General features: G+C 39.2%; 1 protein-coding gene across 1 annotated transcript; it reads right to left on the bottom strand.

Annotated features, from left to right (window-relative positions):
* Positions 1 to 13,957: 13,957 nt before the first annotated feature.
* Positions 13,958 to 16,610, bottom strand: c1d (C1D nuclear receptor corepressor). Its single transcript, XM_085427409.1, has 5 exons — positions 16,471 to 16,610; positions 16,089 to 16,218; positions 14,955 to 15,021; positions 14,737 to 14,792; positions 13,958 to 14,648 (listed from the first exon to the last, which is right to left on the bottom strand). The coding sequence occupies exons 2-5, from the start codon at positions 16,212 to 16,214 to the stop codon at positions 14,457 to 14,459; spliced, it is 441 nt and encodes a 146-aa protein (XP_085283535.1). The 5' UTR covers positions 16,215 to 16,218; positions 16,471 to 16,610; the 3' UTR covers positions 13,958 to 14,456.
* Positions 16,611 to 16,750: the final 140 nt, after the last annotated feature.

The following is a 16,750-nucleotide window of genomic DNA, read 5'->3' on the forward strand; positions in this document are numbered from 1 at the left end:
GATTATCTCAGACAAAATCTGCATGTGATCAAATCCTGGATTTGTTTTTCATATTACAATAAACCAGACATTTAATTATTTAAATATCTGCTTTTTAGCAAAAAAACGTATTTTGTGCAACACCTAATTCTTTTTAGTAGGTGTTGCAAGTTTTATAACCAGCATTTGTATTTGTTTAATAAACAAGGTAATTCTGCTTTTTTCCTCCGTTTCCAGTTAAAAACAAACACAGCATGGCTTCTAATTTTAAAAAAGGGTCATTTATGACTTATTTTGAAAGTACAAAGATTTTGTTTTATTTCATCTGGCTTAAGGCCGTCATTTTTTTGCAAGTCTCTTTGCATAATTGATGAAAAGTCCTTAAATAAAGTGAGAACTAGAACAACTTTATAAAATTACTCTATAAAGTCTAATATAGTGAGAACATGGGGATTTTGCATCTTGATTTACACATAATTTGCAAAAGCTTATCCAAAACTACTTTTATCTGTCCATAAAGCTGAGAGTAATTGGCAGACTTTGTTTCTTTGACTGACACTTGAGATGATAAAGAAAACACACGCTCGGATAAAACACACAAACAAACCGCCACATGCTACTTAAAACATAATTCACTGCATATTTTGCTGGCGTTTAATCATTCCCGTAAGTATAAAAATTGCTGTAATTATCTTTGCCTATTATATCTAATTGTTGCCATAGCTCATATAATCAGAGTTATATGGGGCCAGAAAGTGTACATGCTTAAAAGTGCTTATGGGTGTGTGCATATGTGTGCATAAATGAAAGCGTGCTAATGCTTGTCAAATAAATGTGTGTTTCTCTGTGCTTGGGCATACATGTGTGCATGTGCCATTAAGTCTATGTGTGTAACTGTCTGCATGACTTCTGCACATGCATGCAACCTAAACCAACAGAACATGTTTGGGTGGAAAGCGCAGTGTCTGGAGATTACAGGTCTCTAAGAAAACAGTGTGTTAGTGCTCCTCTCTTTCCAACATACACAGACATCACAATGCACACACACATACAACTTAGCAGTCTTGCATAGTTTCCATTAGGACACATAGAGACCTGGTGTGTGTAGAAAAGTGAGAGGCAGACAGTTGCACAACCATAACTGTCATTTAAAATCTCCCTCCGGCAGCCTACGGATGACCCCTTGATGCAGTATTAAATCTTCTGTCATCATCAATCACTGTCATATCAAACTTTGTAAAATTCCCTCAAAATACATTTTAAAAAATGGGCAGGCATCAAAGTGCTTCACAGAGACAGACGCCATGACAGGTAAAACAACAAGACGTACACTAAAAACACTCCAATAACTGTACCGGAACTAATTTCACCACCACCAGCTTTCCGCATGCTAACTCAAGCAAGCCCGGTCACATAATAGAAACAATGACTCTTTGACTCACTATTACCACCATTTCTCACGAGCTGACATCAATTGTTTTGACTCCATCAGAAATCAAATGGAACCACGCACTTGGCGTCTTGCTAAGGTTAAGGCTGCAGCTTCAGAACCAATTCAAAACATGGCTCTCCACCAAGGCATTCACTGCACTGCTGAGCATTATCAAATTCCCAGTGACACTTCCCTTAACGCTTAAAATGCAGAGTGAGATTGGAAGTAATATGCTCAGCTGTGTAAGACAGAGATCATTTTGATACTGTGTAAGATTGGAAAAGCACAGGGGACGCGCAAAAAGCCTCTTAGATTGTATAACTTAATCATGCATGAAAGAAGGCAATACAGAAACATTCAGGGCCTATTCAAAAACACTGAGAATTTTTTCAACTCCTGCTAACCCTGTCCACGTTCAGATCTGCACTGGCAGTGATGGCAGTGTTATGAAGCCAAGCTTTTATGAGCTTTGGCCGTTCACGTTGATGATAGGATCCCTTTATAGCAGAATAACTGTTTTCTGTTAATGACCTCTGGTTACTGTAGCATTAGCATGCTAGCAGAGGAAAATGAAGCAGAAATCCCACAAAATACATCAGCAGAGTCTACTTATTTTGTCAGTGTTTTGAAATAATTGAATTTAAAAGCATTCTAATGGCTATTGTCTATCATCGGACCCTGCTGATTCACAGTAAAAAGAAACAAAAAACAGAAGAAGAAAGAGAATCCATCCTTGAGCTTGTTTTCAAACCCCATCCCAAGGAACAGCTGTTGTTCATTCTGCTCGGCTGTGCTGGGGAAGAGCACCAAATTGTGCTGTTTTCAGCCCAAATAGCTTACGCACAATTACTCTGCCGGGGATCTGTGTGCGTTGGCACGTCGTTGCAGTTCACTCTTTGTTTTCTTAATAATTAGCTTGTGTTTTCACAGGGGGTTTATGTGTGTGGGGAAGCCAGTCTTTTCAAGGCTACTTAATCTACTCCCTAGTCGGTCTCCCCTTGTCTCTCTCTGTCTCTAATTCCTTGCTTCGTCTCCGCCTGTTGCCTCACTCTCCCATACTACCTTATCTTCTGTGTCTCCTTTACGATGCCTAAGGCATGCATGAAAAGTTCAGGTGTTTTTGCTGCAGCTCATATTTGATCTGAGCAGCAAAGTAAAATGATGAAAAATGACACAATTTTGCATCACCGGGTTCGTCTTTCCTTGAAGGCTTGTGAATTCTGAAGATGATCAGATTGGTGGTCATGGTGAGCACTGGGTGACTTCATAGCTTGGAGTCTGTGTATCTATGTTTTACTAATATAAAATCATAACGATATTCACTACTATTCTAAACTATTCTGACACCCAGACAAATCACATACACTTTGTTTTTTTCCCTAACACCTCACTCCTTTGGTTTATCTCGACAAAATGGAATAACAAATCTTTAATCAGTATTTGAAAACTAAATATAGATACTGTGTCCAAGCAGAGCTCACTTAATGTGTATCCGACACATGAACCTCGTGTTAAACAGACTTCCACTGTAAACATGTCAATCAATAGTGTCCATGTTTGATTAGTGGTCGATCTGCTCTGTGCGAGCCAATCTCATTGATTTTCCACCTGCCCAGTCAGCTCAATCACCTTGACCCCAATAGGATCTGCTCACATGCTTTGTGTTAATTAAACTAAACTAAGAGCGTGCATTTGATAAAGCACCCATACACAGATAAAGACAGGATCACTTGTGGTCAGCTGGCTGGCACACATGCATTTGAGACGTTACAGAAGAAGCACTTTGGCCGCGGTGTCACCAGCACACTCCTTGGACTATCTTGGAAAATGTGGCTAAAGAAGGTGAATGAGTAGCACTTCCTTGAAATAGCTGCCATTTAGAATGCTTAAACAAACATTTCCTGTGCAAATGTTAAGGTTAACAGACGCTGATTGTTGAAAAGAAAAATAATTGCAAAGATATAATTTTAGTTGCAAATGGTGGTAAATGAGGTATAACTATAATGAAAACTTGTCCAACTTTCATTATAGTTAGCCACGGCCAAGTTTTCAAGGCTAAACGATGGCCACAATGAATGGATCAGAATTATCCAAAGCGAGGTCTGTAAACGCCAAATGTTTCAAAGTCAACTGCTCCTGTAAAGCTGTGTCTGAAAGTAGAGGCTGTGCAGAGCTGGTCCCAGGTGTGAACACATAAAACTTCATGAATGTAGGGTTGATGTTTATCAGCCGTGCTGTACATGCTTAGTTGACTTTTGATAGATTGTCAGACTCTCTCTCTTTCTTTCTCTTTCTCTCTGTCTCGCTCTTTCAATTTAAAAGCCTGGCAGACAGTCACATTGGAAAAGCAGGAGTGACGCTGAAACAACAAACAAAAAGTAAACATATGTGTCAAACAAATGTAACAGAAAAAGAACAGAAAATATGAAAAAAGAACATAAATTTAAATTTAAATTCATTATTTTTTCATGATGTCTTTCTTTAAAGATATGCAAATGATCCTTGCAGGGACGTATAAAGTGGCTATCACGGCATTCTCCATGGCGTTTGTGTTCCACTGGACATCATTTTCCAGTCAGAACAGATCCGACTCGCTGCTGCGTTTGCATGTTTCTGCAATTCAGTTGGCAAATGTGAACTAGTCACACTCTCTGTTAGATCAAAAACAACCCTGGAAGACCTAAACCTAAACAAATGTCTCCTCGAAACACTGAAATAAAGTGTTTTAAAAATTTGAAATCACAAGCACAGGAATATGTGGAAACTCAGGTCACTGGCAAAAACCCTGCATGAACTTGATACTCCCTACTTTCCTTAACCTGGCAAAGACCAAAGCCTCAAACAAACTGACATCATGGAATACTGATTCTAATAGCTATTGAGAATCCAAATCCTGCAAAAATATTTTACCACTCAATAATAAATTTCAGGTGCCACGTGTAGCATTATTAAGTTTGATAAATGTCGGCATTATATCAAGATAAAGCAAGCTCCTGAAGTTCAGTAATGCATTCTCCATCAAAATGAAGCACACCTAGCAGCTCTTCTTCCAACATATGTTTCACAGAATGTTTGGAGGAAAGAAAAGAACAGAGCACAGAATATGAGAGACAATGTAGGAAGTCACATGCACACTACCAAACTGAGAGCACAGATTGTGCATAAAGTGAACCTGATGAAGAGAAGGAGAAGATACAAATTACATTCACATGATCACACATGCATGCACACACACAAAGGTATACTTTCCCACCGGTCTGCGCTCTCAGTGAGGGCATAGGAATGGGGTCACACCTGCACCGGCTGGCAGGGGTGATAAACGATGTTGCTTTAAACTCTGGAGACCGTCATTTTTGGGAGCCACTGTTTACCCTCCATTGAAGTATAATGGGGGCCTTTGAAGACTAGAGTGTTCGGGACAGAGGCTGCCCTCTGTCTGCTGTTTTGAGAGGAGAAACTAGCACTCGTTTAGCTAATGACACATTCTGCTTCGATTTGCCATAATAGGATAGAGCAGGCCTCTGACTTAGGTCTGGCATTTCCTATTCTGGCTGCTCTGGAAAGTTTCTCAGAGCCTTCAATGATCAAATAAAAAAAAAAAATCAGTTTGTTTGTGAAGATTTTTCTTAAAATCCAGTACAGTGTCAAGTTTTCTGATGCAAATCAAGTTGCCAAAAAAGTAAAAGAGATCATATTGTGTAAACAAAAACTAAGCATGAGCTTCACTTCTATGCACAGCTCTTGCATTTCAATCATCGCCTGCCCAACAACTTTTCTGTATCACACACCAAGGCTGCCTTTTCATGCTAGTTTGGAAAAGTCATCAGCAGATCTTCTTACCACCCCTCTTATCAGATGAGGTTGCATATCCTCCTTGTTTGTCTTTAAAGCCCGAAGTGATGCGAGAATGACAGTCTAGACTGCAGCTGTCTCAGTATGAAGCATACCAAACCGTCCCTGAAAAGAGCTAATCTCTGTCACACACGTGCATGTATACAGACCGACATTAACACCAATACAGCTACAGTAAAACAAGTAAAAGCACTCCACTTAGAGAACACACAATCAGGCACACCAGTGCAGATACAATCAAGTACTTTAAACACAAACACACACACACACAATTACATGGATATGCACGCAGAGCTACAGAAAAAACAGCCAATTGATGTCAATCCAAGCATGCAGTGGCTGTGTATTAGATCATGATTAACCCCTACTGCCTGAAGCTAGTGGAACGTAGGACATCCATTTTTCCTTTTACATTCACTGTTAGGGGATTTATGCGATTGGACTTTAACTGAAAGTCTTATATCAACAGTCATTCATGTTTTCAGTTTCTATTCAATGCATTTTGATTATACTGTCCATGCAGAACAGACAACTAAGGGTAAAGTGTAGTCAGCAAATACAAAAGCACTTTGAATACACGTTACGTTTTATCTATGAAATTGTGGCGGATTAAAGATCATTATGTTCCCGCTTATGTCTGCAAACACTAGTTTTTCTTTCACAGTTAAAATGTAAACTGTGTAGTCTGTGTATGTTAAAGAAGTAGGAAAAGCACGAGAACGCATGCAGACCACCTTCAGAAATCCTCCCATAAAATCACAATTCATCAATAATCAAAACTTTTTTCTTTTAATTAGAAAAAAAAACTTCTCTTAGCTAAACAACCCTGGAGGGAAGTTGCAACCATAACAAATGGGTTTAAATAACAACATGCAGCAGCAATCTCCTCACAGCACGGTGCATTGCGGATGTCATTCATCACACCACCGCAGCATAACGCGGGACTTCCACAACAATTACTTCTGTCATTAAACTCCCAGTATTGTTGTCGTTTTCTTGTGTGATAAGCGTGATTACTGGCCAAGCGAGGGCTAATCTTCTCTGATCTGCTCTGTGGTGGGAAGAAAAGCAAACCTCAGCTTGCCACTCAAGCCGGACTAGAGGACGGGGTTGTACTGCTGTGTTTGACTGCCCCCCTGTGGCTGTTTTGGGGGACTTAAAGTAAAGAGTGCCCCGTCTGAGACTCCCAAGTGGCTTTACAGTCAGCTTATATGGGGGGAAACAGTTTAGTCAAATTAAATCAAATGTAAACGTTATTTTTTTTGTCTCTTCAAAAAACAAATAAACAACGTGATGATTCATAGAAGAAGACTGAAGGATTTGTGTAGCATGTTAAGCCTGTAGCACAAAATAATTACTGGAAATTTTTAATTTTGTGAAAATGAAGCGTTTTTTAAAAAAATAAATAAATATTAATTTGCTTATATGAGTTTCATTTCTATCATATTTTGCTAAATCCTGCATTGTTTTTAATTTATTGCGTGAAAATGTATTGTACAATATATTGACATTTTCAATTCGCAAACACTGATCTATCAAATAGGATACACCTGGATTTATAGGGCTAGTAGTTGGATCTTTTCATAAATGCATACAGCCAAGCAATGTTGCTATGAAAATACAAAGTATGCATTCAGTTTTTAAATATATCACTACTACGATATCATAGATATGTGTTTTCCAGAATAAAAAGCTAAATGACTCAAAGGAATCCTCAAATAATCATTTGTTTTGGTATTTTAAAAAATAATTTTCCTCTAATCTAATGTTGCGTTGTTATCATGTGTGCTTATTGCAGGTTTGCAACTCACAGAGCTCATATTTGTGAATCTTGTACGGACAGGTGTGGCAATAAAGTCAGTATATCTCACCGGTCCCATCTCCTCTTAATTGGACAGATAAAAATTGTATACAACAGGTGTGGGGTTGATGTTTTTAACAAAGGTTAAATCAACAAAAAATAGCTCTTAAAATGTAGCTAACTTAATGGTTTAGGTTACATTCTAATTCTGTGCTGACATCATCTGCAAAAAGACTTAAACTTGGTGTAAATATTAAGCAGCACAACATACAAGCTCCTCTTTTTACAGCAGTCCAGTCAAGTACAGTAGATGGACAGACTGCTGCTCTCACAAGCTTTTTTACTCTCTCAGGCTACATCATTCACATCATCGTAAAAGTGGGGGCCCTTCATCACTTTACAGTACCCGGTGCTACCGTTAGCCCCAGGCTCTCACATCAGGCCTGCAGCCTTCCGCCCCACAGTAGCTGTAAACCTCGCCTCTGAATGTACAAGCGAAGCGGGATGAGAGGGGTTATTGATGTGCTATAAACCCCATTATTTTATTGAGGCAAAGAGGAAACTATAGCGTGCGCGAAGGAGAGCGGACTCTCTAGCTGTTCATATCCAGCAGGTGTGTTTCTTTCGAGGAAGACTTAGGAGGAACAAGAGATGTTGCTGTTGTGGTGTTTGTTTGCACAGAGGCATTATAAAATGCAGCAAGTGCAGAGATGATTTTGTAACTTGGACAAGCATGTGGATATTTCCCCAGTGTGAGGAAAATATTATTCAGTTTAGTTTTCTGTTCAAGATCATAGTGCATGCATGAAAGATGAAAACAAAATGCTGTTCACTTCAATCTTTATAAGAGCCGTATCTGGATGTAAGTCTAGAAATCCACGGGACTTAGATGCCAGCAGGGTCTTTAATTTGACATACGCCAAAAAATGAACGTTCAACTAGTTTTAAAAGTGCTGAGCACACTAAAAACAGCTTGTGAATAACCCACATGAATTTAAGAAGAGTGACTCATACATGATATTGTTATCACAGCAAATTTTACAGTGTCTTAAAAGGAAAGCAGAGTGAAAGCTGTGGCAAATGTGGCCCTGCAATATCAACTAATAAAGACATATGATCCAAGGAGAAACAATACTTAAACTTTTCCTAGTTGGCAAAGCAAAATCACTTACAAGCCGCATGCAACCAAATCTACCCCAAATATTCCTGTAAACCTACAAGCCTGTATGATTATATGACTCCAGGATTAGCTACTGTATAGAGAGGAGAGTGAAATTCATATTTTTTATATGAGACTGGCCAGCTGCTCTCCACCCTGCCCCAGCTGTTTGAGTCTTATATACAACAGAGGAGACCTGCTCCCGTCTGCACGCTAATACCATCAACCTGTGACTCACCTCATCCTGCAAAGGTAGCTGGCTTCACATGTAACACTGTGCACTAGTACTAAACAAGAACAGACACAATGGATTCAGTGACCTTGTACATGGCTGCTACAAAATAAAAATCCTTAGGGTGATCACTTGTCATGTGCAGAGGAATCTTCAGTCATGCTCTTTATGCTGAAGGCTCAGACTTAAGGCATTCCTCTGGAAATTTATGTCCAAACAGCTGTGGTCTCATCCGCCTCTGTATGGATCTAGAAGACAACGCTATCCCAGGAATTACGAGGGGATCCAATCCATTACACACCTCCAATCAACTCTGAGTGTACATATATGCACATGCAATCCATTTTCTGTGTGCTTTTGTACGTCTCTCAACATGTGTAACAGTCAGTGTTTTCCTGCTTTCACAGCATGCTTGCAGCTGCCTAACTCCTTCTGTATGTGCGTTTGTGTGTGTGAGACTGTGCGCACGTTCATGCGTGCTTGTGTGCAAAGGATTCAGAGAGGGTTTCGCGTTCAGCTCTTTGATGGCTGGACGGTTATCCTGAGGCTTTATGCATCGGAAGGCCATGGTTTAAAGGGGAAAAACCCCGATTTCACATTGCAGCCATATGGGGTGATACATTCCGCCTCCTAAAAAGAGGTCCATGCCAGAGGTAAACATTGGGACACAGTAATAGATGAGGTCTTCAAATGGCCACAGAGTCTGCAGCACACTGACTTCATCTTAAGCCTGGTCTGCACATGTGAAAAAGACAATAAATAAGCCCAGTTTAATAAGACTGTTTCATTTTCAAAACTTTATTTATCTATTAAAAGGTCATTGAAAGCAATTTCCTATTTCACATTTAGAAACATTCAAACGTTGGAACTTCTCAGTACAATCACAGATGCCACTTTGACTTGGTTTGGGAGAAAAGACAACATTTACTCACAAAGAAAACCTAATAGTTCATTTTAACCTGACAGATGACAGGCCAACCCCAACTCAGTAAATGAGGGGTATTTCTGGGGAGAGTTTTTTCTCTTCATTGGCAGGAGTAACGTCATTTTAAGGATGGAAACACAATGAAGTGTGATGGTGATGTGATGTGTTTAGCGAGAGGATTTCAAGGCCTTGGTTTCTATGGCGTCACAGTATCATATGGCTAAATCTCGCTGGGATGTACAGAGAAGGAAAGTGTAGATAGACACAAAGAAGTGAAGAAAGGTAAATCATGAATTTGCGTCCTTGATGAAATTGTCCAAGTACTACTGCTGTTTTTGTGTCACATTTCGAAAAATTCAAGAGAAATGAATGGAAACCAGATTTAGCATTGACAGTTTGCCTATTAATGCTTCTCCACAAAACTGTACTATAGTTTCTAATGACAAATGAAATATATTGAGTTTAGATGGAAACATTAGGTAAGGAAATAGCAAGTTCACAAGTTCAGTAGGTGTTCTGACCAGAAGCGTGTTATTAGCTTTTAAAGGGAAATGAATTATTTTTTGGTTATTTCAGCAGTAGAGAGGATTAACAGAACTTAAAGAAATAGAATAGAAGGAACTGACCCCACTCTCTGCTGGACAGTTTGGTGGTCTGAACTGTCTCACCTTCTGACACTTGAAAAAAAGCAATTTGTCTCTGTGCTGGGGGGCTAGCTAAAACAAAAACATTGTTATCACGATTAATCAGCGGCTCTGTCATCAGGTCTGTGAACAGAAAGTGGCACAAATGACTGGATGGAATTTGTGGTGTGTCAGATGGAATAAAGCGGCAATAGATGCAATCCTTCTCTCACATTCACTGACATTTCACCCAGCTATTCCAGAGAAAGCTTGTCCTAGTGGGCTTATATGCCCCATCATTCTCTGCAACACAGGCTGCAATGAAATGACTTTCCAGGTCTGTGTAGGTGATGCACTTTGGGATTTTAAAGGTTTTCACATTCAGCCTTATGAAATGCAACATAATTGTGTTTTTGTGAATTATAGCATTTTTAAACAAACCCTTTTGGTTTTCAATCAGGCACCTGTGCCCATCTGAGACTGATTCTTTTTTTGGCATGCATGCACATACAATTTAACCTCCAATTCAAATTACTAAAAACATACTCTGTATATATCATCCCAATTGTAAATTTGAATCTCAGCATTTAACGCGGACAGCAAGCCCTTCTTCGGATAAAGAAAATGCGATGTGATTGAAAGCTCCAGAACAGCTACTAAATTGGACCTTGTGGTAAGATGATTTTAGGTCAAGAATAAACTCTGGATCTCATTTTGTCAGTGCTTTTCATTGTTTATCTGCAGCGTGGTGCTTTAAAGGCAAAAAAAAAGAAAAAAAATCTTCCCGACTTTCCATTCTCGAACTAGAACACATGACCAAAACAATGTTCACTTCTTCCTCATTTTTTTAACATTCCCTTTCTCAAAATATGAGTACTTTATACTGGGCTGAAAAGCACCAAATACAAGAAAAGAGAGGTGAAAGTGAAGAAATACATTTTCTCTTGTGCCCCAGGAAAAACTTATGACTTCTCTAAAGAATAGATAAGACACCCCGAATGTATCTGATGAGACACAAATGATAAATTCCAGGATATTAGAGGCAATGCAATAAAAAGTCTGGCTAGTGATTACATAGACATTATTTGAGGCTTCTGGATTTCAGCACTGTAATCATAGTGTAGCCTATTTATAACATCTTGTAACTGACAATCCAGCTCAAACTCTGTGATTTAAAGCAGGTTAACACAGTCTTTTGTCAGCAGACTCCATCCTTTTAGGAGACAGTGTTTGCAACAAAGGCTGCCTCTAACGCCATCTTGCCTGAAGAGGTCATTTGGTCTGATGCCTTTCACTCCACGTAATATAAACTTCCTCACCGCAAGCTGCTCACAAACAGCATAAATAAACAACCGCGGGACAAATCAGGGTTTGGAACGAGTTAGGGCTCACAATTTCAACATGAGAGTTTGTTTGTTCAAATTTGCTCGCACTGTGACCTAACTCCTTTATACTCAGCACATGTGTGGAAGAGGGCATTTGAAGGCGAACATAACAGAGAGGGGAAAAAGCAGAAAAATCCATATTTTTCCAATATGCAGACGGGGCTGTTCATCAGGCAAAGTTTGACACATGTCTTTGAACAGAGTTTGAAACAACAACTTGGTGGAAAAACTTTAAAAAAAAATGGAGTAGGAGGCTTTGGCTAAACAAATGTCATTTTTGGACGCTGCTGTAGGGAGGATGAGAAAAGGAAAGATGATGAAAAGAATGAAATGATACATTCCTTAGAATCTAACTCACTGCCTCGCTGTTTCCTGAGCTTGATTAGAGGGATGCAGTGACTCGAGGGTACATTAAGATTAAGATCTCGGCTGTCCAGAGGGAATTAGAAAAAGGAAGCTATATGGGTGCCTTTATCAAATGTGACATTGGTTTTTATAAGGGGGAGTCTCATTACAGCCTATGCTTATACCATGCAGCCATCCAACTACAACACTGTTTGCCATGGTTACAAAGGCCACTTTGTAATCAAAAGGTCACCAGTTTGACCGACGTGAGGGCCGATACAAGTTGCTATCGTGAATTAAATATTCCTCTGCTTGATTGTTATTTAGTACAATGCAGTTTCACCCTTTTTTTGTCCTATTATTCTAATGAAATGAGCTCTACAGTATTGTTTACTTTGACCAAGAAGGTGAAACACAAACATATGGGTTTTTAGTATGTCAGTGTTAAAAGTGTTTCATTCAAGAAATGAATTTTAAAAATATTTGCATGTTTTTAACTCTCATTATTAGTGCTGAAAGTTTTTAAATGAAAGTAAAAACTGTATTTTTCGTCAGAAGGAAATCAGTTTGGGTTACATGTGATATTCTGCCTGTAAAGACTGGCTTAATTATTGCTTTGTTGCATGGTTCTGTAATATAAATTGCTGGTTTTATTGACTTTTTCACTACTTACTGTTGAGATGTTTGGATTGTCTGTATAGATTCTCATTCACCTGGGTCACAGTCATCTAAAGCAGCGATCCCCAACCTTTTGTGCTTAACGGACCAGTTTATGTCCAACAATATTTTCACAGACCGGCCTTTAAGATATCACAGATAAATACAACAAAATAAAACCAGTACCGGTACAAAAAAAAAAAAAAGGGGGATTTATTCATAACACACGGGAAAAGACCCAGGGAAACGGAGTTAAGGATGAAAACGATTAAAAAAATAACAGTAAAAACTCTGAAAACCACAAATTTCACACCTGAGCCTCAACTCTTGCGGCCTGTTACCAAACGACTCACAGACTGGGCCGGGGGCTGGGGACCACTGATCTAAAGTGAATGGGAGTCGAGGGCAGTTGAACAATCTGGACGTACTTGTGAGTCACAGGCATGTTGAAACCACCTTCATTAGAACAACAGTAGAGGTTATATACTACCGATCAGCTTTTAGAACTGAAGAAGCTTTTTGAATGGTGTTCATCAGAACAATAAACTGGATTGGACTCACAACTCAAATGCCCTGTACAGGAAAGGGCAGAGCAGGCTGTATCTGCTGTAGAAGCTCAGGTCTTTTGGAGTCAAGGGCCCACTCCTGAAGACCTTCTATGACTCTGTGGTAGCCTCAGCCATATTTCACGGTGTGGTCTGCTGGGGACAGAAAGAGACTGAACAGGCTGATCCGGAGGGCCAGCTCTGTTCTAGGATGCCCTCTGGACCCAGTGGAGGTGGTGAGTGACAGGAGAATGGTGGCTAAGCTGTCATCCCTGTTGGATGCAATCTCCCACCCCATGCAGGAGACTGTGACAGCACTGAGCAGTTCCTTCAGTGGCAGACTGCGGCACCCATGATGTGGGACAGACAGATTTTGCAGGTCTTTCCTTCCATCGGCTGTCAGACTCCACAACAGAGACCAAACATTGAGTTGACCAAACACGTGCAGACACACACGCAATACCAATAAGTGTAATTTTTTTTGACAACATAGTATTTTATTCTATTTTATATAGCATGTTATTCTTTTATCTCATTCTATTTCATTATTTTTGCTGCTGTAACTTTGAACTGTCCACTTTCTGCTGTGACACAACAAATTTGGGACTAATAAAGGTTTATCTTATCTCATCTTAAAAGAAGGACTATTGAGGAAGACTATCAAGAAACAAAAACAACAATAAGCCTTCAAAAAGAGAAAATTAATATTAAGATGAACTCAATTCTGCTCAGTATTAATTTTAGCTTTCTGTAAGCTCAATGGTGCGGCCCTCAACAATAATCCTAGCTTCTCATGTGGCCCTTTAGGAAAATTAATTGCCGACCACTGCCTTAGATAGATCAGCAGTGTATCATACGGTCAATTTATATAACCACCACGCTCTCTCAGATCGACCAGAGGAAACAGACAGCTGAGCAGAAGGCTCACATCCTGCACTTGCTTCCTGAAATGCGACACTATTACACATTTCAGCACCATGCTGACAATAAACTGTATAAAAGAAAATAATTTAAACACTGTATTTTTGGTGAATATTTTTATGCTAAAGGCATTATACTCACAAAACCATTTTCTTGATGATGTTCAAAACATTGCATTTGTTTAAAAAAAAAATAAAAATGAAACTTTGATTCCTAGAATCACTTTCAAAATACAAAGATTTAGACCAGCGCAACATTACAAGAACATTACAACATGTTTCAAACCTAGAGCAGCTGTTAGCATCAAGATCCAAAAGTATGTGAGACTGCCCTGAGACGACGTGTCAAACGTAGCAACTACAGTCTTTTGCTTGTCAAACACATTTGCAGACTGCTGCGGGTCAACCATGAAAATTTACACGACTCCAAGCTATGATCCTGATGATGGATTGTTCTGTTTAGCTGTCTTGTGTAATTGTTGATCAGACAACCTTAGCCTTCAAATGTGGCTTATGACCAAAATGTTTTACCCCAGTGTTCATCACCCTTAAAGGTCGTGATCTTTTGCACTTTGACATACTCTGCAGCTTCTTCTTTATTTCATTTCTGCTTTGAACGCTTTGATGGAGGAGTTTCTGAAGATGTGCTTGCTGCTTTTTTTTTAGAATCCTTATCATCAGGATCATAAAGAGCACTCCGGACGAAGCGTGCAGCAGCTCCCTTATCCAGACGGGCAGCTTTTTTCTTCTCTGTGATCTCTTTCACTCTGTTCATATATGTCCTTATTCGCTCCTGAAACAACAGGATGGTTACTGAGGAATTAGACAATACATATGAATCCATGTGAGCAAATAATAAGTCAGAGATAGATGGCACATACCAATTCCTGTTTGATTCCATGTTCTCTGGGATTTATCCCTTGTGTTACCAAGTACACTGAGTAAGATAAAAAATAAAGCCACATGTCCACACTTTCCACACAAAATGACATCCATGTATGGAAAAGTTGTAATGTATTTGTCTCTTCAGTATGCTTTCGCTAAATTTATCTATATTCAACAAGATATAAAGATTAGACAAAATAGGGAAAAAACTCACTCCAGAATAATGAATTAAGGGTGTAGGCAGACATCAGATCCAGCTTGGCTTGATCCAGAGGATCCAACTGTTAATGAACCAAATTGTATTTTATTTATAGCCTCCTGCATACGACAGATTAGTATCACTTTTTTCATTAAATGTATTTGTAACATATTCAATGCAGTATTGTTTCACTGAATAAAATTTTGCTCTATAAAAGAAAATAAATATAAACACACTAGCCACTTTATTAGGTACATCTTCCTAGCATTGGGTTTTGACATCCTTTGCCCCCAGAAGTGCCTTAATTCTTCATAGCATAGATTTAACAGGGAGGTGGAAACATTGCTCAGAGTTCTGGTCCATATTGATATGATAGCATCACACAGCTGGTGCCGCTATGTCAGCTGTACATCCATGAGGTGAATCTCCTGTTCCACCACATCCCAAAGACAATCTGTTTCACTGAGATCTGGTGACGATGGAGGTCATCTGAGTACAGTGAACTAATAGTCATGGCAAGAAACCAGTTTGAGATGATTTACGGACATGGAGTGTTACACTGCTGGAAGCAGCTATCAGACGATGCATACACTGAGGTCATAAAGGAAAAGACATGGTCAGCAACAATACTTAAGTAGGCCGGCACTTCTGTTGTTGTCTTCTGTTGCTGTCACCCATCAGCTGCCATGTTCAATGTGTTGTGTGTTCAGAGATGCTCTTCTGCATACCCTTACTGTTGTCTTCTTATGAGCCTGTGGCAGTCTGGCCATTCTCCTCTAACATCTGGCATTAACATGACATTTTCACCCAGAGAACAGACAATCACTGGATATTTTCTCTTTTTTAGACCATTGTATGTAAACCATAGAAATGATTGTGATGGAAAATCCCAGAAGATCCACAATTTTCTGAAATACTAAGACCATGTTTCATCCCCATCTCAGTTGTTTTTCTTGACCATGTTCACGTTCCTAAATTGATTGAGCTATTGGCACATTAAATAATCTGTTACCAAGTATCTGACCATGTGTTTCTAACAAAGTGGCCGGTGAGTGCACGAGTGTATACAGATAGTAGGTACGCACAAGAACAAATCTAAGCCAACAAAAAGACCACAGTACCCGATGTGTATAATAGTATTAGGCCTACCTTTTGCAGCAGGTCATTTCTAGGCATCGACATCAACTGCTCCAAGATGGTTTTAACTGAAGTCACTGACGAGTCGAAGCCCGTGAGCTGTTCATCTATCTCGTGAGGGTAGTCCTCTGCGGCCATATTTCTGTAAAATAATTGAATAATTACAACGTCGTGTAACTTTCCTATAGGACTATTTTTCATTAGAAGAACAGAAAAACAATAGCAATATGTCCAGGGAGAGAGCTAGCATACAATGCTAACAGGAAACCAAACTAACGTTTAGATAAGCTGAGGAAAGTGACAAAAGGGATAGATGTAAGTTACTAATTACTGATTTAATAGCAAAACGGGATCACTGTAAATTAAATCTAACAAAACAAAATCACATATTTACCCTGTTAGCAGACAACACGCTTTAGCCGACAGGAAATGACGTTAAAACTGTGACCTAGTCGTCTTCGTTTTCCTCTTCGCTCCTCTACTGCCGTCTGCCGTTGGGATGAGTGGAACAGCTAGTTATCGTTAGCTAAAAAAAATTTTTCAGCGTGATAACAATTTTATTTGCAGTTTTCTATATTTTGTTTAATAACAATATCCGTTTTTGTGTAACCGTGTGTATTCTCTAAATCGACGCTCCTTATTATTGACTTATGGCACAATTTTTAAAAAAAGGG

The sequence above is a fragment of the Rhamphochromis longiceps genome, linkage group LG13 (genome assembly GCF_057381845.1).
Source record: "Rhamphochromis longiceps isolate RC_006_pf linkage group LG13, R_longiceps_female_GT1.1, whole genome shotgun sequence".
NCBI classification, from domain to species: domain Eukaryota; kingdom Metazoa; phylum Chordata; class Actinopteri; order Cichliformes; family Cichlidae; genus Rhamphochromis; species Rhamphochromis longiceps.

Excerpts from the sequence above, each read along its gene's own strand:
- c1d (XM_085427409.1), bottom strand. The coding sequence starts at position 16,214 with ATGGCCGCAGAGGACTACCCTCACGAGATAGATGAACAGCTCACGGGC. Across the intron at positions 14,793-14,954 it reads CCTTAATTCATTATTCTGGA|TGTACTTGGTAACACAAGGG; the intron begins GTGAGTTTTTTC and ends TATCTTACTCAG. Across the intron at positions 14,649-14,736 it reads ATGGAATCAAACAGGAATTG|GAGCGAATAAGGACATATAT; the intron begins GTATGTGCCATC and ends CTGTTGTTTCAG.